Source organism: Myxocyprinus asiaticus, chromosome 16 (assembly GCF_019703515.2).
Source record: "Myxocyprinus asiaticus isolate MX2 ecotype Aquarium Trade chromosome 16, UBuf_Myxa_2, whole genome shotgun sequence".
Lineage (NCBI taxonomy): Eukaryota > Metazoa > Chordata > Actinopteri > Cypriniformes > Catostomidae > Myxocyprinus > Myxocyprinus asiaticus.
Genome location: NC_059359.1, coordinates 7,723,528 through 7,740,765, shown reverse-complemented (window position 1 = coordinate 7,740,765; position 17,238 = coordinate 7,723,528). Strand labels below are relative to the sequence as shown.

The 17,238-nt window shown below is 38.7% G+C and overlaps 1 protein-coding gene across 2 annotated transcripts; it reads right to left on the bottom strand.

Moving 5' to 3' along the window:
• Positions 1 to 82: 82 nt before the first annotated feature.
• LOC127454466 (RNA-binding protein 42) lies at positions 83 to 9,339 on the bottom strand. Of its 2 annotated transcripts, none has more exons than XM_051721701.1 (11): positions 9,143 to 9,339; positions 8,282 to 8,349; positions 8,008 to 8,146; positions 7,409 to 7,475; positions 7,253 to 7,321; positions 6,295 to 6,461; positions 6,061 to 6,219; positions 5,463 to 5,600; positions 1,066 to 1,183; positions 740 to 934; positions 83 to 655 (listed from the first exon to the last, which is right to left on the bottom strand). In XM_051721701.1, the coding sequence occupies exons 2-11, from the start codon at positions 8,335 to 8,337 to the stop codon at positions 543 to 545; spliced, it is 1,221 nt and encodes a 406-aa protein (XP_051577661.1). In that variant the 5' UTR covers positions 8,338 to 8,349; positions 9,143 to 9,339; the 3' UTR covers positions 83 to 542. The 2 variants fall into 2 exon arrangements, with proteins under 2 accessions (XP_051577661.1, XP_051577662.1); XM_051721702.1 differs by having other exon boundaries at positions 8,282 to 8,346.
• Positions 9,340 to 17,238: the final 7,899 nt, after the last annotated feature.

Below are 17,238 nucleotides of genomic sequence, written 5' to 3'. Positions count from 1 at the left end.
AATTAATATGCATTATTCATAATAAAACTCTGATATACCACCTGGTGGTTGTTTTTTTTAAAATCATCAATTGAGGCATGCACAGTTTTGAATGGAAAATTTTTTTATTTTAAACTAAAAGAAACTCCTCAGTTTATTGAAAAGATTTTTACAAACATTGACTTTAAATGGAAACAAATGTAATGTAATGTAATGAACTTTAATGTTAGCTGCTTTTGAAAGATATTTTTGTAAAAATGAGGAAGAAAACCAAACTATCACCCAAAATGGTTTCGTTCCCACACTTCATATATCTGAAAAAATTTCTTAGAGCATTTTGGAGAAGAAAAAGAGTCTGCATGATTTTACAGCATGCAGTCCGTAATAATACACCTGGAAATAAATTCATATTTTGGGCCATGCGGAAGGTTGATGCTTGTTTATTTGAAATGATGCCACTTTAATAAAGGAGTGAGACTCAATCATCCTCCATTATATTTCTCCTGGGTTGGTGACTCTGACACACGCACACAAATCAAGTCCATAGTTTCAGTATGGATGGATTATCTCAGTCCCAGCTTCTTTTTCTCCTTCTGTTTCTTACGCACAACCTCCAGATTGCGATCCTTCCACGAGCTCTTTCGTAGTTTGATTGGTCTGCTGCCCACGTACCTCCCTGGCAGACAACAGAAAATGTAAAATAGCTCTGACTGGATTTTTCTGTATTGCTGTAAATGCATTATTATCCCCATTAACTCACCGTTCATCTCTCTCATGGCACGCACATAATCATTGGGATCTTTAAAACTCACAAAGCCATAACCCTTCGTTTTCCCTGTGCGTTTGTCTCGAACAACCTTTGCCTTCAGGAAGGATGGGTAACGGCTAAACGCTCTCGCAAGGATGTCATCATTCACCTCATTCCCCAGATCTCCACAAAATATCCGGAAATCATCTGGGAAGACGAGCAACACAGAGAGCAGATGTAGACAGGAGCAAAAAGATCATTTCACTTTAACTTGCTTGGCTTCTTTATACATCCAAAAAATAAATTAAAAAAATGAAATTGTCAAAGCGGCCACACACCTGTATCCCACTCTGATAGGCTTGTGTCTTCCCATGTGACGCCAGCAGCAACCCGGATGCATTTCCTCACCTTTTCTTGCTTCACTTTCTTCTTATCTTCTGTGCTGTTATCAGCAGGCTATACACGCATGGATGAGGCAGTATTAGAACAATATCCACACCGAGAGAAACTAGTCAGCAATCCTGTTTTATTTAGAAATTATGTTTATTGAATCATCTTGTCATCCAAATTCTTTCTTTGTAATTTCAATATAATACATGTCCAAAAAATTATATAAAATGTTAAAATAATTTCTCCCAAGTCTACTTAAAGGGATAGGTCACCCAAAAATGAAAATTCTCACATAATTTACTCACCCTCGTGCCATCCCATATGTGTACGACTTTCTTCTTCTTCTTTTTATTTATTTTATTTTTTTTTCAGAACACAAAGATTTTTAGAAGAATCTCTCAGCTCTGTTGGTCCATACAATGCAAGTAAACTTTAAAGCACATAAAAGAAGCATTAAAGTAATCCATAAGACTCCAGTGGTTTAATCCATATCTTCCGAATTGATATTATATGGGTGGGTAAGAAACAGATCAATATTTTAAAGTCATTTTTTACTATAAATTCTCAACCCTTCCTAGTAGGTGGCAATTTGCACGAAAAACGCAAATCGGAAAAAACAAAAGAACTCCTCTTAGGAGGGCTGTTTGAAAGTGGAAATTTACAGTAAAAAAGGACTTAAATACTGATCTGCTTCTCACCAAAGAGCGGAGTTAGCTTCGTAAGGCTTGGAGGAAGGCAGAGGAGCAGGAGAATGAGGGCTTGAAGGTATTGTGGGATGGCATAAGGGCTAGATTAGCAGTCTTGAGGAGGGCAGAGAGAATCCGACAGCGGAGAAGGAAGAGGGAGCATGAAAGTGCAAAATTCATCAAGGACACTTTTAAGTTTGCCAGAAACCTGCTGGAAGAAAAGAGGAGTGGGAAGCTGGTGATGGCAAGAGAGGAACTAGAAGACCACATGGAACAGCAACTTGGTGACCCCTACAAAGACAGCCGGCTTGGCTCCCCTGGATATGTCCCATGGCCAGTAAAGCCAGTAGTGGAATTTGATGTAGATCCACCTATGCTGAATGAGGCCCAAATGGGATACCATACAAGCTGTATAAGAAGTGCCCCATGGTTCTCAGAATGCTGGGAGACTGTTGAGAGTTGCTTGGAAGAAGCAGCGCATACCTGTGAAGTGGTGAAGGGCAGTGGCAATTTTCATACCCAAAGAGCAGGGATCTACCAACATTAGTCAGTTTAGGAGCACTGCTCTATTGAACATGGATTGAAAGCTTTTCTTTACAGTGGTAGCAAGGAGGATGTCTGACTACCTCCTGAAGAATGGATACATAGACACAAGCTGCCAGAAGGCAGGCGTACCAGGTTTTCCTGGGTACGTGGAACATGCGTCAGTAATATGGGAGCAGGTCCAGTCTGCCAAGAGAGATAAGAAAGACATCCACTTAGTCCGGTTGGACTTGGCAAATGCCTATGGATCAGTTCCACACCAGCTTGTTAGCTATGCACTGGAGTTTTTCCATGTACCAGAGTGCATTAGGAGGTTGGTAGACAGCTATATGGGGAGATATGTCATGCAACACAGGACAACACAACGTGATGGCAGCAACTGGAAAAAGGAATAGCGATGGGATGGTCAATTTCTCCCAACCTGTTCACGGCTGCATTCGAGATCATCCTAATTGGTGCAAGACAACTGGTCTGAGGAGTCTGTGCACAATCTGTGGTGAGATTGCCAGCTCTGCGCAGTTATATGGATGATGTCACAAGTATCCTCAAGATTGCTGCATGTACAAACCGGCTCTTGAAAAGGCTGGAAGAACTATTGGCATGGGCCTGAAAGAAGATTAACATAGTCTTTCAATTAGAAAGAGAGTGAGGGACGATCGGATTTGAGGTGGAGGGGGAAAGAATCCCGGCTGTGGCAGAGCAGCCTATTCAAAGTTTAGGGAGAGAACACACAGCAGATCTTTTAGACAATAAGATAGACAATTGTCATCTCCCAGGCAAATTGGTGTAATCAATTTACACTCTACCATCGTCTGATGTGACCGCAAAAAATGTGTGAGATTTCTGCAGCGGCAGTGACAAGGATGGACGCCAAGGTCAACAGTTATATCAGGAAGTGGCTAGGTCTGCCATGTTGTCTCTCAGATGTAGCATTGTTTGGAAGAAATGCTTTATAACTGCCTCTAAAATCACTCTGTGCTACAAGCAGGAAAAGACCACGCTTGTTTTGGAGTTACGGGAATCAACAGACCAGGCAGTGAGGGCAGGTCAAGTCCAAGTCCGAACAGGCAGAATTTGGAAGGCAGAGGAGTTCGTAAACCAGGCGGTTTCAAGACTGAAGCATGAAGCGATTGCTGGAAGAACATAGTCAGGAAGAACAGGTCTTGGATAGGGGATGGCTCCCAAACTGTGGTCTGCAGCCTCCCAAAAACAGAGGAAAGCAATGGTAGTTACAGAATTAACTAGGATGGAAGAGAAAGGGTATAAGGTTAGGGCAGTCAGCCAGTAGCAGCAAGGGCGCTGGACCATATGGGAGGGGACATCTGATAGAGTGTTAGGATGGGCTGACTTGTGGAAGGTGCCCCAGGCCAGGCTAAGTTTTCTAATAAGATCCACCTACGATACCATTCCAAGTCCTGGGAATTTATCTCTGAAGTATGGCAAAGAGCAAACTTGCAGCACATATTGGTTGGGTGCAAGACAACCCTGGCACAAGGACGGTACAGGTGGCGGTATGATCAGGTCCTGCGGAACTGCTGGCAGAGATCCTAGAAGTGCACAGAGTGAAGGCAAACAAAGGCAACCATGCTCCCCAAAGGCAGGGTGTTGATTTTGTTAAAAAGGGAGGTGCCGTACAAGGCACATCACTAAGGGAAGCCAGATCAATCTTGGCGCCTGGAAGTGATTGGCCAATGATGGTCGACCTTGGCCAGCAGCTAAAATTTCCTACCGAGGTTGCCATTACCTCCTTGAGGCCAGATGTAGTGTTGTGGTCGACTTCAGCTAGGAAAATAGCAATGATTGAGCTTACTGTTCCATGGGAGACAGCCTATGAGAGGAAGAAGCTAAAATATGCTGATCTGGCTGCAGAGTGCAGGGAAACTGGATGGAGGACTGCCACCTACCCTGTGGAGGTTGGGTACTGAGGATTTATGGGAACATCAATGCAGCACCTTTTTAGAGACATTGGCATCGTGGGAGCAGCTTCAAAAAAGTATTTGAAGGAATTGGCAGCGGAAGCTGAGAAAGGGAGTTTCTGGCTATGGTTAAGAAGGAAGGACAAAAAGTGGCGGGTTCATAAGTAGGAAACTGAGGAATAGGGAACCTGGGTGATATGTGATGAGGGCTTGTGCTGAGGTAGTATGCTATACGGAACCGGTGGCACTGAGTTACCAAAAGATACGGTGCAAGTGCCAGTAGGGCACTGAGTATGCATCTCAGTGCCAGTTGGCCAACGGGCTGGTGCGCAAGGTCGTGTCAAGGTATTATGACACATAGAACCCTGGTTGCAATAATAATTCGTGAAGGACGGGAAAGCAAAGATGAGGCATCGGAGGGGATCTGGTGTCCAGCTGCGGAAGGTGGCAGGGAGACGTCCCTGACCGCTGCCCCACCACCAGGAGATGTTCCGGGATTAATGGGGCGAAACATTGAAGATAGGTGGCTCCCGGCTGATTACCAGCCAGGCACTGGTGGAGGTGTGGCAGGCAATAATACCCGGCAGGTTATTACAGCTACCTGTTCATCTGTTTCTCACCAAAACTTACCATATCGCTTCTGAAGACATGGATTTACCCACAGTAGTCGTATGGATTACTTTTATAATGCCTTTATATATTTATTTTTTTTAGCTTAAAAGTTTTGGACCCTGTTGACTTGCATTGTAAAGACCTAAAGAGCTGAGATATTCTTCTAAAAAGTTTGTGTTCAGCAGAAGAAAGAAAGTCATACACATCTGGGAAGGCATGAGGAAATTTAAATTTTTGGCTGAACTACTATTTTAATATGCAGAGATAACTATAAGAAATCCATTCAAAGGTTGAATCCTCCAAAAAGTGTAAACATTGTGGCCCTTTCTAAACAATCCTGTTTATTGGAGAATACCAAACAGCTCAACACAGCAACATTGGCTCAACCAATGGCATGAGTTTGGGGCGGGGTCATATGTTTGTCAGATGAAAGACAAATAGAGAGTGTGCTCGAGAAACCAGTTTGAAAACATTATATTTGCAATTCTTTTGGTAACACCAGGGGTGTTGAAATGACACACTTCACCTATTAAAATAAGGGTAAATGATCATCCTAAGCAAAAGTAATATTAAAGTGAATTTCTGTACCTCTGCGTGTGAAGGCTCAGGCTCCGGCATACTAGGCCCGATCACGCTGTCGTCTGTGACCGGCTCTTTCTTTGACTCCAGCAGCCCAGCTGCAATCACTGCGGCCTGCTGCTCTGCCACCAATGCAGACAACTCCTCCTGAGAAAGACAGGCCAGAGAGGAAGGCAATTTAGCTGATCAGGAAAGCATTACAATACAAGCAGACAGGGCTGAACTAATAGCGTTATAGTCAGGATGTGAAATTAAAAGGATAGTTCACCCAAAAATGGCAATATTGTCATCATTTATTCACTCTCATGTTGCTCAAAACCCTTATGGCATCCTTTCTTCCATTTAACACAAAAGGGACTTTTTGCACACAATGAAAATGAATCGTGACTGCGGCCGTCAGTCCCTCACATTCTGCCTAGCATCTCCTTTTATGTTTGAAGGAAGAAAGTAAGTTATTCGGGTTTGGAGCAACATGAAGGGGAGTAAATGATGGCCAAACCTTTTCACCTGCCAAATGTGTTACATTTTTGAACAGTGGTGGGTATTTTGCTTTTGTAAACTAATACCAAGAGCAGTGTGTGTGTTTGCATGTGTGTTGATAGTTTACCATGCGTGCTTGTTTTTGGCTCTTGAGGTCGACTCTCTTAGGGGCAGGGGGGGCCGTGTACACAGTGGGGGCTGCCTGTATAACACTGGGAGTGATTTTCGTAGGGGCATGAGTCATGGGTCGTGGTGGTGCTGCTGTCATAGGGTTCATGCTCCCAACCTGGCCAAAGACATAAATGTAAAACTCTGACCTTATTTATAAGGCTGACATGATTAAAATTCAGAAAATACCTACTGGTGGCATGGGCCCCATTGGTGGTCCAACTGGAGCCATGAGAGGCTGAGGAGGTCTTGACATGGGTGGAGCCATCATCATGGGTGGAGGAGGTGGAGGTCTGGGAAGAGGAGGTGCCATCATGCCCTGAGGAGGAGGACCACGCATCAATGGCATTCTCTGACCAGCTGAAAGAGAGAGATGTTTGCATTTTAAAAAATGCATAATTACATGTGAAAGACACTGCATTTTAGGCTGAGTAAAGTTATGTACATTGTGTGGAAAAGTTTATGTGCTACAATGCATTTAGTTAGGCTTCCACATTGCTCAAAAACCAAATTGTTACCCTGATGAAAGCAATTTATTTTAGTAAAACAGCAGCTATTTCACAACGACTTTGAATATGGCCAATCCAATCAGAATTTAGAGTCGAAATCATCCATTTTATAATGTTAGTTTTACTGTTTTGAATCTTTGGTTTTTAACTTGTGTTACATACTGCGAAGCTAATTCCAGACTTTGGATTAATTAATTCATGTGTTATGAAAAACATTATCTTTTATTTTGTGTATACAAAGTGGCGAATAAAAAGAGAAAGTAAACCTTTTTTGTAAAGTATTTAATTCCCTGGATTATCCAAAAATAGGTATTAGCAAATGTTTTTTTTTTCATTGGATTTCCATAAACAATAACTGTATACATATAAATTGTTACAGTGGTATAAAATTAAAAGAGATTAAATAAAATGATAAAATTACAATTATTTTCATTATACAGCCCAGGCTTATTATTAAAATTAAATTAAAATTTAAAAAGCAACAAGTCTTACAAAATATACATTTAAAATACACACACGGAGCTTCAAAATATGCTCTACCTCTTCATGTTAAAAAAAAAATTGCTATTCACTCGATCATCCCAGACAAAAGCCTACAATTGAAACCAAGATCTAAGATCCTTGGCTGAGGTTTGTGATTACCTGGTCTCTGTAGAACGTGCGGAACAAATGCGGGACGCATCATTGGAGGAGGTGGCACTGCCGGAATGGCTGCAGAAAAATGCAGATATCAGGTGATTCCCAAACATGACTATCTTAAAATGTAAAATTAGAGCATAACTATTTAAAAGACTGTACCAGGGCCAACAAATGTAGGGGGAGGACCAACTATTGTAGCAGCCCTTGCCTCCAAACTCTGTTGGACCTAAAAAAAATAAATAAATAAAAGATTAACCTGTAATTAAAAACTATGAGCTGATGTTTGTGTAACTGTACTCAGGTTATATTAATATCTATAATAATACTACATATACTGAACATTTTTTTTTTTTCTAGTTAACTAAATGTAAACAAATGTGACATTGACCATGTTAATTACTTTGTAGGTCTGATTTCCTTGCTTCCAAGCACACAAGATGCTCTTTGGAACATTCTCAAATCATGCAGGAAAGCATGATGTTATTAAATGCTGTTCCTGTAGCTCAACTGGTAGAGCATGGCGCTTGCAACGCCAAGGTCATGGGTTCAATTCCCAGGGAACACACTTGTATACTGTAAACCTTGAATACACTGTAAGTCGCTTTACATAAAAGCATCTGCCAAATGCATACAAATGTAAAAGTAATGTAAAATTAACTCAAAAGGTGTCACACCAAATACTGAGAAATTCTGAAGCTCATTTAAAAAAAAATTCAAACTCATTTACATAAGTTTTGTGGGTTAACAATAATTAGTACCTCCCGGTAGGTGTTTGTGCCAATGATTGGCCTGACAACGGGTACAGCTGGCATTGCCAGAGCGACTGGCACAGCGTCAACCATTGCAGGGGCACCAGCAGAGATGGCCACAGGTCCTCCCAACACCTCCTGCTCAAACCTATAGGAGATCAATCAACATCAGGACAAAGTTAGCATTAGCAAGACTCCATTCTACACCCTTCAATCACTAGAAAACTCATCATACTCCAAAAATATACAGCTGGAATGGCAGACGAGTGAAATGAAAACTCACAGCGCCATCTCGGCTTCCATCTCCTTCAGGCGCTCTTCTCCAGATTTTAACGCCATACTGAGTGTCTGCTGCAAAACAATTAAACCAGAAAAACATCAGTACACAAATCAATACCAGTGTGTCAAAGCTGGTGTGCTGCCGGCCTAGACAGTATTTTAGGGAATTATAACCATTCCAAAAATGATGCCTGCACTTGAGAATGCCCAAAATCCAAATATATTGCACACTTCAACGATGCAATGCCCAAAATTGCTGCCCAAAACGGCTGTGCATCCTATGATAACCAAAAATGCTACCAAGCTTATTTCCAATAATGCAGCAAACTCCCACACATATTGCACATTCCTATGATGACCACAATGCTGCACACTTATGATGCCCAAACTGCTGCCTGCTACTCTGATGTCCAAAAATGCTCCTCGAGCTTGTGATGCCACAAAAAATGCTGCACATTCTATGCTGCATATTATGTCAAAACATGCTGCACGCGGCAAGGATGCCCAAATATGTTGCACGCGCACGATGGTCTAAAAAATATATTCTAGGTAGGCAGCTTCAACTTTTTAAGCTTTTAAAACCAATTCTACGTTTTTCTTTAGGAAAGATGAATCGACTTCAAGAAGCATAAATAAAGCAGAACGATCCCGTCTAAGTGAAACGGAGCTTATCTCTAATCCCGTAACTCTTAATATAGGAGATGTTTATAAAGAGCAAATTATGATGGGTCGATTAATTTATACGCAACTAATCCATCAATGACGTTCGAATGACACATGATACTGTTTTAAATCTCCAGACTAAATCAAATTACAATCTAGAGTCACGAACCAGTCAGCTATGGTTAACTAATGCACACTTTACCGTGAAATCTGTCCTTATAAAGTAGTTCAGTCAGATATTCGGGAATAAAATAACAAAACGGATCTGGATCATTTGTTTTCGTCAACGATACGATGCATCAGGGCGCAGATTAATGAAGTCAGACAAGCCCTTCGGTCCTTCCTTGGCTCTGCGCGCAGGAAAATGATGTCATGAAGTCAACTTCTTCTTCTTCTTCTTCTTCTTCTTCTTCTTCGTCTTCTTTGTTTTTTTTTGTTTTGTTTTTTAATTGGCGGTTGGCAAACCAGCTTACAGGTGCTTTACCGCCACCTACTGGACAGGAGTGTGGATCAGAATTTTCCTGATATTTTTTTAAATAAAAATACAAATAAATAATAATTAACCATATATTTTTATACACGCTCCATCAGGCCTGTTTACTTCAAAAATTTAATTAACTGTGTATATATTTTTTCCTCAATGCTGCTCCAAGGATGTTTCATCTCTCTTTTCATGCCAACTGAGCTTTGAATATTATACAAATGTCTTCCAGTGTCATTAATATCCCAATATTCCTGCCACATTTTTTTAGTTTGATCTTTTATGATTGCTTTAGCTTCAGCTTTACTTAATGCAATCTGTAAATCTACTGTTGGTAACTTAAGAGATTGTTTAGCTAACATATCCACTTCTTCATTTCCTTTCACACCAACATGTGCAGGAACCCAAACAAACCATACATTCAAACCTTTATTATGTAATCTGTTTATTGTTTGATATATTTCATTTAGCATATCAAGTGTGCATGATTTCCCTGATTTTATACTTATGAGTGCAGACAAACTATCAGATGCAACTAAAACATATTTCTGGTTATTTTCTTCTACCCACTGTAATCCTAATATAATGGCTACCAGTTCTACTGTATAAACTGAAAGATGATCTGTTGTTCTTTTCTTGAGAGATTTTCCACATTGTGGGATGTACACTGCAGCACCTGTGTGTCCATTTTCAGGGTTCTTTGAACCGTCTGTGAATATCATTATTTTATTGGTAAAATTATTTTCTAAGTAGCTTTGGACAATAAACCAGACAGGTATTTGTTTTGACTTATCTTTTATTTCCTCATGCATTTGCAAATCAATAAATGGCATTATAAACATCCATGGAGGGATATCTGAATATGGGACAGCAGGACAATATTGTATACTATGCAAACCTATTTTCCTTGCTTTCGCATTCACAATCCAACCAAAATGCCTGAAATCTGATTTACTATGTTCCCAACACTCCTGTACAATAGTCTTTGCAGGGTGTGATTCATTATGCCCTTGCAGGTTAATCCAATATGAGAGCATAAATTTAATTCTTCTAATACACAACGGCATCTCTCCCATTTCAACCTGTATTGCCGCAACTGGAGATGTTTTAAAAGCCCCACTACATATTCTTAGGGCTTGAGCTTGTTCTGTATCTAGTTTTTTAAGATTAGTTTCTGCTGCTGACATATAAGCTATACAACCATAATCAAATGTTGATCTCATAAGGGCCCAGTATATACTTCGCAATGAAGACCTAGTTGCTCCCCAATCTCGTCCTGATAAGCAACGCAAGATATTTTGGATTTTCTTGCATTTTGTTTTCATTTTATCTATGTGTTGTATGAAGTCAACTTTAGGCCAGGCATCTCATAAGAAATAATCATTTTGATCGTGCAATTATACTCTGCAGCTTTGGAAAGGTGTTCGTTTGTTTATCTCAAGTAATGTCTTGTAAGGTTTTTCTATGAATCTTAAAAGTATTATCTGTGGATATTTTGAAGCAGATCCAAATGGGATATAAATGTTTTATTCATAAATGCAAGTTTTCGAACAGTAAACAGAATTTTGTTGTTGTTGTTGTTGTTGTTTTTTTTTTTTTTTTTTGGTATTCTTAAAATTGATAAAACATTATTTGATTACAATTTCACTTTCTACTAACAAAAAAGCACTTAGAACATGTACAAGTTGCACAGATTACAAGCTCTTCACTTTAATGGATGTGTAAATTTATATTATGATTAATGACCTCTTCCTTTGCTTTCTTTACTTTCTTGTTTATTTTCCTTTTGAGTTATTATTGTTCTTTGTCTCTGTCTTGAGCTATGGTGTTTCAGTTACTTATTGTTATTCCTTCAGTTGCTGTACATTATAATAATTATTATGATGGCATATTTGCTATATTATTTTGTAGGTTGAAAGCTCAAATAAAGCATTAAAAAAATCTCATAAGAAATAAAATATGATGATGAATTCTTGGTTTGAAAAACAGCAAAGCGAAGCCCACCATAACTTTATTTGAACCGTTTAAGTTATGTATTTGATCGTCCTTTGCTGTGTATTTTTCTACTTTTCTTGTAAACTGATATACTTTGTGTGTGTGTGTGTGTATATATATATATATATATATATATATATATATATATATATATATATATATATATATACACATACATACATACATACATACATACCTGTCTGAAGTTGATGGAGGAAGCATTAGCTCTGCATTAGTCAGGTTGGTAAAGTTTTCTTCAAACTCTGACATGAATATAGACATATACAGTACACACACACACACACACACACATATATATATGAAATTATTATGATTATTATTATGTTTCCTTTCCGTTGATGCGCAATACTCCAGTCCAGTTGGTGGCGGTAATGCACCAAAGTTGGTTTGCCAACTGCCAAAGAAGAAGAAGAAGAAGAAGAAGAAGAAGAAGAAAACGTATTTCGGACAGGGCGGGCATTTTGACGTTTTCTTGGGAGAGCGCCTCGACGGATTGACTGAGTGTTGCCAACTTAGCGACTTTCTCTCTAAGTAGCACCTAGCGACAAATCTAGCGAGTTTTTGGACACATCTTAGCTACTTTCCGCGCGCTCGCGCGAGGTCTTGCTTTGCCATCACAGGCACACCTCTCTCTGCGTCTACTCTGTTCAGTGAGTGGCAGACAGAGGAGCAGCACATTCAGTTCACCGCACGGAAGCTGATACAGACGTGAATGAGCTGCACATTTGCAAACAGAGTTGCCAAGGACAATCACTAATCTGTATTGTTTGCTCCTCTTTTGTTTTAATTTAAACAATTTAATTTGAACATTATTTTTCTTGCTTATCACTCACTGTTACACAGAAGGGGGCTGTGAGAGAAAAAATAAGACATTCTGTTGCTTCTAACTTTCTCTCTGAGTGATCATTTTACATGTAAATATAGCCGAAATGTCTTTAACTTATGTTATAAAATCAGGATTTTAGCAGTGCAGAGCAGCATCTTGGAAATTGCTTGGAAGTGACTACTGGTTAACATGTAGTCTTAATGGGCGGCGTTTCAGTCACTATTTCATACTCATTCCGTTGTCTGACAACAGAAACAGAACAAACATGTACATGAGAACAGCTTTATTGGGAATTCGTCTGTATTAAAATACAGTATGTAGAAAGTAGAAGAGAAGCAAACGGATGTAAAGGGCTGACACAAGGCAGAATGCAAATACGACATGATGACGTCATGAATATGCTAATTAACGCATGACGTCATCTAGTGACTTTTTTTTAGCAGGCTTTAGCTATTTTTCATTGAAAGTAGTTAGCAACACTGGACTGAAAACCTAAAATTGTACAATAAAGAAGCATCGTTTGGCGGTTAGCATGAACTGTACTCTGACTGTATAAACATGTCAACTAGCTCAGATGGAGAAAATGGAAATTAAATGAAATGGATTATAGCTAAATCTGTGAAGCAGAAAAGGGCATTGAAAGGAGAGGATCGGAGGGCTAGAATTAGAAGTTCGACTGATAATAGTGAGTCTGGTAGAAGTAATACGAAGGAAAAATCAAGATCTAGTCTACATGATAGTCAGAGCAGTTTTCATCTAACACAAACTATTGAGTGGAAAGCTGTTGAGTTCAATCAAGATGGCAGGCATTATCATCCAATAAGACTAACAAGAGCAATAGAGAAAGAGATTGGAAAAGTAAAATCTGCTAGATTATTGAACAACAAACGTGTATTAATATATGCGTCCAAAAAACAGCAGCAGGATAAGATACTAGGAATGACTACACTTAATGCTGAATGAAAGCTCACATACCTGGAATTATGTCAAAGTTAAGAGGAGTAATTTCAGGAGTCCCATTGAGCATGTCTATGGAAGATGTCAAAAAAGAGATGCAAGGAGGTAAGGTAATAGAGGCCACAAGACTGAAGAGTAAAAAGGATGGTTCAATTAAGGAAACCATATCTGTAGTAATTCAGTTTGAGAAAAGTTTGCCAAAATCAGTGCAAATGGGATATATGAACTTTAGAGTACGGGAATTTATCCCGAATCCTCTTAGATGTTATAAATGTCAAAGAATGGGGCGCATAGCTCAGCAATGTAAAGGTAAACTAAGATGTGTGAGATGTAGTGGTCAGCATGAGTATGGAATGTGAAAAGGATGCCAAAGTGAAATGCTGTAACTGTGGAGGAGATCACAGTGCAGCTTATGGAGGGTGTATTGTGCAAAAAGAAGCCAAAGAAGTTCAAAGAGTAAAGATAATGAGTAAAACCTCATATGCAGAAGCTCTAAAGCAAGTCAAGGAGAAGGGAAATACTTACAGGAATGACAACAGAAGAGGCCAAAATTATACAGGCCAAAGGGATGACGTATCAGGTTTTCTGGAGGTAATCCATGGACTGGTCCCTATGGTGACTGAATGTAATCACAAGTGTAAAGTTGATGAGGATATATTAGTAGGGAAGAAAGTGAAGTTTGTGGCCTTCATTTGTCACATCATTAATGTTACCTCACAATTTAAAAAGAAAAGTGATAGAATAAAAGTCATTGTAGAGGCGTCAGGTAGGTTGCTTGACATGAGAGAAATTAAAGCAGATCAGATACATGCATTGTTAACAGTAACTGAAGGTGGAGAAAATGCACATGTTGAGGGTTGAGATTCTGATCATGGTTCTGCACATACTTCAATGGAATGCGAGAAGCCTTATAGCTAATGGTCAAGAATTTGAAAAGTATATTTACGATTTGGAAGTAGTTCTAGAAATAGTATGTGTACAAGAATGGGGTAGCTTTCAGAGTGATTACATCTCCTGAAGAATGGGAATGTACTGTAATTGAAATCTGTTGTGCAGGGAAAGAAGGAAATATTAAATTAATTAATTTATACAATCCATGTAAAAAGTTAACTATTGAAATGTTAAATGAAATAGGAGGAAAGGTTTATAAAAAGGAAATTTGGTGTGGTGATTTTAATGCTCATAGTTTATGAGGTGGAAATTACACAGACAGTAACGGAAGAATAGTTGAAGAATTAATGGATGAAAGAACATTAGTCTGTATTATGATGGAAAAGGAACAAGAGTAGATGTGAATAGGGGGTCAGTTTCATGTTTGGACATTACTCTGGTATCAGATAAGTTAGTTAATAAGTGTGAATGGTATGTCAAGAAAGACTCGACTGTAGGAAGTGATAATTTCCTAGTTCTCACTATAATAAATACAAATGTATCAGTGCAAGTAGGGAACTCAATCACTAGATGGTGTTTTGATAAGGCTGATTGGGAAAAATTCAAAATATGTTATAGGGAATCAGCACACATGGTTACATTAGAAGTTACCATAGAGGAATGCTCAAGGCAAGTCACAAAGTATATATTTAATGCTGCGACATTATGTATACCAAGGAAAGTAACAAAAGAGAGAAAGAAAGTTGTACCGTGGTGGAATGAGGAGTGCAGTAGAACCATTAAAGAACTAAATAAAGCATTTAGAGTATTAAGGAAAAAACTTAACACACAAGAACATAATTGATTACCAAAAGGAAAAGAGCTATTGCCTCAAGGACAATTAAAAATACCAAAAAGAGGACATGGAGGGAATTCTGTTCCACCATTGGTAGTGAAACTGAACTAAAAGATGGAACATGTTTAAACAAATGAGTGGTAAAAGGAAGGTAACAAAAATCCCTGCATTAGTAGATGGAGAGAAGGCGGATGTTCTGGGAATCTCGTTTACTGCAATGCACAGTGGTGAACATCTGACAAGAAAAAGAACGGGCAATCAGAGTAAATGAAAATGTGAGGGAAAAGAGAGAAGATGATATGTCAGCTCTTGATGTGGATATTTCAATGTCGGAACTTAAAATAGCTTTGCAAGACAACGGGTATTCAGCCCCAGGACAAGATCAATTAAGTTATGCCATGTTTATACAGATGCCTGGGAAACTTTGAAGATTATACAGAGACTCTTTAATAAAATATGGAGGGAAGGAGTTATACTGAACGTGTGGAAAGAGGCGATAATATTACCATTCAACAAACCAGGGAAAGATCCTGCTAATCCGGGAAATTACAGGCCCATAGCTTTGACCTCACACTTATGTAAATGGATGGAGAAAATAATAGTAAGTAGATTAACATATGTTCTGGAACAGAGAGGATCATTATGCAAGTATCAGTTTGGATTTAGAAAAGGAAGATCCACAACTGACGCTCTTGTTCGAGTAAGAAATGAAGTGGAAAAGGCTATGAAAATGAAAGAGTTAATGGCAATAGTCTATTTTGACATTGAAAAGGCATACGATTCCATGTAGAGGGATGGGCTGCTCATTAAATTAAGTAATATGGGTATGGGAGGAAGATTATATAATTGGATACTAGACTTTTTATCAGATAGGAAAATTAAAGTCAAGGTTGGGGAGGAAGTTTGTAAGGACATTGAAATTGATAATGGTATACCACAGGGTAGTGTAATCTGTCCTACACTGTTTAATATCATGATAAATGACATTTTCTCAGATCATGAAAGCTGTATCAAATCTGCATTATATGCAGATGATGGGGCTATATGGATAAGGGGAAGAAATGTGAAATATGTAATAGGAAAATTAAGAGAAGCAATAAAAAAAGTGGAACAATTGTCATTTAAATGCTGGGTTTAAGCTGTCAATGAGTAAGTCATGCTATATGATATTTACAAATAAGCAAAAGATTGATGTTGAGAAGCTGACACTATATGGGAAGCCAATGGAGAGGGTGTCTGAGTTTAAGTACTTAGGACTATGGCTAGATGATAAATACACATGGAAAGTGCATATCAAACATAGAATCAAAATGCAAGAAAGTAATAGATTTACTAAGAGCAGTGGCTGGATATGATTGGGGGGCTGATAAGCAGTCACTAATTTATATATACAGAGCTATTATGAGATCGACAATTGATTATGGATGTATAGTCTATGGAGCAGCAGCTAAAACAATACTACTAAATATAGACAGATTACAGTATAGAGCTCTACGGCTATGTATAGGAGCCATAAAGTCAACCCCCATTAATGCTGTCCTAATAGAAGCAGGTGAAATACCATTGGAGTTCAGAAGAGAAATATTATCACTTACATACTGGATTAGGTTAAAAGGATGTGGAGAGGAAAACCCCACAAAAATAACAATTCAGAACTGCTGGGAATATGACAAATTTAGGAGAAGTGGATTTGGATGGACATCGAAAGGAAGAGCTAGTGAATATGGCTTGGAGGCTATAGAGTTCACTAGGACTACCCCAATTAGTAATATTCCACCATGGCTTTATCCAGCAACAGAAGTAGATATTAATATATTAGAGAAGAAAAGAGAATGGCAAACGAATGAAGTGGGTAACAAAGCAAGTTTATATGTAAGAAATAAGTATTTCAACCACCTTAAAATTTACACAGATGGGTCAAAGAATAAGCAAGGGAGTGTGGGAATTGGTGTATACATCCCTGAATTTAAAATAACTATAGCTAAAATACTTTACAATTATTTATCAGTATATACAGCAGAATTAGTGGCAGTCATAATAGGATTACAATGGGATGAAGAGGTTAAACCGGATAGGGTGGTTATATGCACTGATTCAATTGCTGATTTGGGAAGCATCCAATCGAGGAAAAGTGATAGAGAAGATCTTATCATAGAACTATTTCAAAATTTGTTTAGGATCCATAGAGATGGTATTGATGTGCAGTTTTGTTGGGTGCCAACTCATGAGGGACTGAAAGGAAATGAGGGTTCTGACTTGCTTGCAAAAAAAAAAGCTTTACAAAAGGAAATG

Excerpts from the sequence above, each read along its gene's own strand:
- LOC127454466 (XM_051721701.1), bottom strand. The coding sequence starts at position 8,337 with ATGGCGTTAAAATCTGGAGAAGAGCGCCTGAAGGAGATGGAAGCCGAG. Across the intron at positions 7,476-8,007 it reads GCACAAACACCTACCGGGAG|GTCCAACAGAGTTTGGAGGC; the intron begins GTACTAATTATT and ends TATTTTTTTTAG. Across the intron at positions 1,184-5,462 it reads CTGAGCCTTCACACGCAGAG|CCTGCTGATAACAGCACAGA; the intron begins GTACAGAAATTC and ends ATGCGTGTATAG.